The following is a 5000-nucleotide window of genomic DNA, read 5'->3' as shown; positions in this document are numbered from 1 at the left end:
ACTGCCGTGTGCATAATTAGATTTATGTATACATGTTTGGCGCATGCGTATTTGTGTTTGTATGTCTGTGAGAGTTTCGCTCGGTTGTGTGTGCAAGTGAGTATACGTTTTTAGTTTTGAATCTATAAGTATGGCAGTGTATGTGTGATTTAATATCAAGTCCATATGATACCTACCGATGCAAGTTTTGCTTGCTAGGCCAGCCTGGATTTTTGACAAATCGCTAAACGAATTTATACCATAGATATATTCCTTGCTTGGATGACTTGCAATGGTTACCAATTCAGATCTAGGAACTTGGCTTCCAATACCGATGGCATAAATGTGAATCCCTGAGTCTTTTAGAATTTGAGCAGTGCGTTGTGTCTGCTTTGGTCTAGATGATCTTCCGTCAGTAATAACAATAGCAATTTGCGGGATATGCTTTCGACTTCCATCCTCGGACTGAAATGCGTGTTTCTTAAGATAATCCAATGCTAAATGAGTATTCGTCATTCCACTATTGTATTGTATTCTGTCAATAGCATGATACAATTGTCTGTGAGTGAAATATCTATTCAGATTGAACTCGTTTTTGATCTGGGTGCTAAATGTAACGACACCAACACGAACCTGCTTTCTAGAAATTGGGAAAACTGAGATGAGATTATTTACGAACGTTTTCATGGTCTTAAAATTTGGACGTGTAATACTTCCAGATTCATCCAAAACGAATACAATATCAGCAACGGCCGTTTGGCAGGCTATAATAAGAGAAAAAAAATATGAAAACAATTTATTTCCTTACACTTTGGAATCACATGACATTACTTTTCTTACTACGAATACATTCCCAATTCTTTAGTCGCTTTTTATTCTTTAATTGTCGAGAATAATGATTTTTTTTTTGTATTTCCTAGTCCTAGCACATTATTTGTTTTACGTTTTATCTCAAAAGCTTCAACTTTGTTTTCGTCAATGCTCGATTTTAAAACATTTAATTGTGTGGACCATAGGTAACGTTTAAACAGCTTCCACCCTACCCTTGTTTTTATGTGTATATTCCTTGGTGTTTTTGACATGTTTTCAAATATTTTCGTCTAACTTCAGTTTCACATTTATCATTTTCAGATTTCATAAAATCAAGACAAACCATGTTTGAATTTTTTTCTGTTCAATTAAAAGAAAGGTAAAGCACTTTTGACATATAGTAAAAGCACACGGTTTATAAAGACGGGAAGGAAAGATAAATAGCAAACGCCAGAGAAGAAGATCTAGAATGAAACTGGTTGATACCACCAAGGATATGACAAAACTATAAAATGGTCAATGTGCAAGAATAGCAGAGAAGAGAACCAAATAGAAACCCTTGGTATTCAACCTGCTGAAATCAAATAACACATAATAATCCTGATAATGTTATGTTCCTAGTGAATAAAAATCGGGGGCACTTTCAAAAGTCTATCAAAAAGGAACATAGTTTCTTCGGACAAATTCTTCATACATCCATACAATAAGCATTAAAGAAATATATATATATGCATATAAATGTTTGTGTGGGGTTGCGTATGTGTGTGTGCGAATTTTTACCTTCTTTTTTTTATTGTTTATTTACTAGTGAAAAACCAAGAGCAGCAAGTGTTGAAACCGGTATGGTATTTTAATAAATTTGAATTAAAAGCAGTTATTTCAATGCAAAAACCTATTTTCTTATATGCATACATGTGTGGAAGTAAAACTATTCCTATACATACACACACACATACATACATACATACATACATACATGCACACAACACACACACACATGTATATATATGTATATACACACAATATATATACATATATTAGTATTTATGCATATATCTAATATATTTATACGTAAATAATTATACATATGTGTGTGTACTATATAAGCATATTTATATACATATATATATATATATATATATATATATATACAACATACATATATGTATACATACATACATACATACATACATACATATATATATATAACTATACATACATCGAAACGATCTTCCAAACCAGACCTGGGTAGTTTCATTCACTAAACCATTTATACAATCCCCTTCCTTTCTTCCTTTGTATGCATCCATAACGCTCTTATGTCAGCTCCTAAAATATGCTTGCAAAAGAATCTATGACAAATGTATGGCATCAAACTATGATTATTTTTAAAGTTCTACTTACGTGTACGACAATATTGTCCAGCATAACCAGGAGGGCATTTACATGTAAAGCTCTGTCCTCTTCTGACGCATACGCCGCCGTTCTTACAAGGTCTACTGTGGCATGGATTAACTAGTATATAAAGGAATACATACGCATATACATTTATGTATATAAACAAGATCGTGTGTATCAGTGTAAACAGCTTCTTAACATCTAGCATGAGAATGGCTTCTATAGAACACTCGAAGGAAAAACATAATCGAATAAGATTTATTAATCAATATATTAGATATTAGATACACTTGGCATTTAGCCTAAGTGCTGGAGGAAGGTCAGCAGGTTTCGGATATAGACTGTGTAATAAATCATGGTGATAACGATTTCGTATTATTGAAACCATAACTCCTAATTTGTTTATCTAGAATACTATAGAAAAAGCCTGTGATTGTCTCTGAGTAAAATCTGCTTAACCGCTGCGACTCAGTGTATATGTTAATGTTTTTTTTTCTCTCGTAACTATTCGATACACAATTCGGAATTAAAATTGAGACGTAACGGTTCGAATCTGAAGATGAAACATATGACATCATAGATTATGAAGTATTCGCTTATTATATACCTTTTATTTTGACACAGAAAAGCGTTTTGTATTTAACTGCATTTAACCGTTCTTTTTCTGTATACACACACACACGCAAACACACTCACACATACATATGTATATATTTTTTATTCTTTTACTTGTTTCAGTCATTTGACTGCGGCCATGCAGTCAAATATATAGGTGCAGGTGTGGCTGTGTAGTAAGAGGCTTGCTTCTCAATCACATGGTCCCATGTTCAGTCCCTTGGCCAAGAGTTTTCTATTATAGCCTCGGGCCGACCAAAGCCTCGGGAGTGGATTTGGTAGATGGAAACAGAAAGAAGCTCGTCATATATATATATATATATATATATATTATTTTGCTTAAAAGAGTTCCAACACTGTCTGTTTTTTATGTTTTATTTATATTCCTGCAGAACTAATGTGGGGTATAGAATATGGAATATACAATATATAATATAATATACAATATATAATATAAAATAAAATAAAAATGGATGGCACCATGAAATAAAGTATTGAATGTAGATGAAATATTGAGTGTTCAATATAAAGGATCAAATATATAAATATATAAATATAAATATAAATATATATATATAAAGGCGACTCGAGTTTCAGGGCTATTTCCCTTCGTCATGGCCGGTATGACAATCTTTAACAGTCTGTTAAAGATTGTCATACCGGCCATGACGAAGGGAAATAGCCCTGAAACTCGAGTCGCCTTTATATATATATATTTATATTTATATTTATATATTTATATATTTGATCCTTTATATTGAACACTCAATATTTCATCTACATTCAATACTTTATTTCATGGTGCCATCCATTTTTATTTTATTTTATATTATATATTGTATATTATATTATATATTGTATATTCCATATTCTATACCCCACATTAGTTCTGCAGGAATATAAATAAAACATAAAAAACAGACAGTGTTGGAACTCTTTTAAGCAAAATAATATATTCCTCTATACACAATCATACAAAAAAATCCACCTTTTTTTGTATTTATTTTTACTCGCATATATATATATATATATATATATGCATGTATGTATGTACGTATGTATATGTCTGTGTCAATGTTTGTCCCCGTCACCATCGCTTGACAACCGATGTTGGCACATTTACTTCCCAGCAACATAGCAACTCCTTAAAATAGATCGATAGTATAAGTACTACGCTTACAAACAAAATAAGTCCTGGATTGATTTGCTCGACTACAGGCGGTGCTCCAGCATAGCCGCAGTCAAATGACTGAAACAAGTAAAAGAATAAAATAATAAAAGAATACATTATGGAGTAATACCCATGGCTCAGTGGTTAGAGCGTCGGGCTTGCGATCGGGAGGTTGTGAGTTCGAATCCCGGACCGGGTTGCGTGTTGTGTTCTTGAGCAAGACACTTTATTTCACGTTGCTCCAGTTCACTCAGCTGTAGAAATGAGTTGCAACGTCACAGGTGCCAAGCTGTATCGGCCCCTTTGACTTTCCTTTGGATAACATCGGTGGTGTGGAGAGGGGAGGCTGGTATGCATGGGCGACTGCTGGCCTTCCACAGACAACCTTGCCCGGACTTGTGCCATGGAGGGCAACTTTCTGGGTGCAATGATGACTGAAAAGGATCTCAGTAATACCTAAATAGTCTCCGAAACTGGACCTAAATGTTTTTATTCACCATGTCTTTTGTACAATGACCTTCCTTTCTGCCTAGTCATGAGATTACAACATTAGCATCTTAGATACACTTGTCAGAAAATATCTATGGTAAATCTATGGCTTTAAACTATGATTAATTTTAATATTGTACTTACATATTCTACAGTCTCGTCCAGAGTAACCGGGTCGGCATTTACAGACGAATCTATATCCTTTCGCAATACATACACCGCCGTTCTTACAAGGTCTGCTGTGGCATGGATTAACTAGAGAATAAAAGAAATGACAAACGTATTTCGTAATCTTATGCATATTTTCAAAGGAATAATGGTGGAATTTCCTTTAAGAATTACTGCTATATTTGCTTATTTTCTTCCTCGTTTTTCTTTTCTCTTTAATTTTTCCATCTTTTTTCTCCTATATTTTCCCTGTTTTGCAGCAAGAGGAATTTATTTGATCTTTTAATTAACAACTTATAGTGAAATGTAATATATAGAATTGACATTTAATGCATTAAACTATGCAAAACAGTGCTTTTGCATAAAAACT

At 33.4% G+C, this 5000-nt stretch overlaps 2 protein-coding genes across 6 annotated transcripts in view; both read right to left on the bottom strand.

The window, feature by feature from the left end:
* Positions 1-5000, bottom strand: part of LOC106873942 (uncharacterized) — a 66408-nt gene that overhangs the window by 21248 nt on the left and 40160 nt on the right. For all 5 annotated transcript variants that reach the window (XM_089349551.1, XM_089349552.1, XM_089349554.1 and 2 more), the window contains 3 exons: positions 4607-4717; positions 2194-2304; positions 177-743 (listed from right to left, as the gene is read on the bottom strand). In XM_089349551.1, coding sequence (XP_089205677.1) covers positions 177-743; positions 2194-2304; positions 4607-4717 — 789 coding nt within the window. The remainder of the gene's footprint in view (positions 1-176; positions 744-2193; positions 2305-4606; positions 4718-5000) is intronic.
* LOC128247370 (zonadhesin-like) overlaps positions 1-5000 on the bottom strand; it is a 105962-nt gene that overhangs the window by 98632 nt on the left and 2330 nt on the right. The gene's annotated exons all lie outside the window — the stretch shown is intronic.

Source organism: Octopus bimaculoides, chromosome 3, assembly GCF_046866305.1.
Source record: "Octopus bimaculoides isolate indiv1 chromosome 3, ASM4686630v1, whole genome shotgun sequence".
Taxonomy (NCBI): Eukaryota; Metazoa; Mollusca; class Cephalopoda; order Octopoda; family Octopodidae; genus Octopus; species Octopus bimaculoides.
Note: the sequence above shows the minus strand (reverse complement) of the source record. Positions and strands in the feature narration are given on the sequence as shown.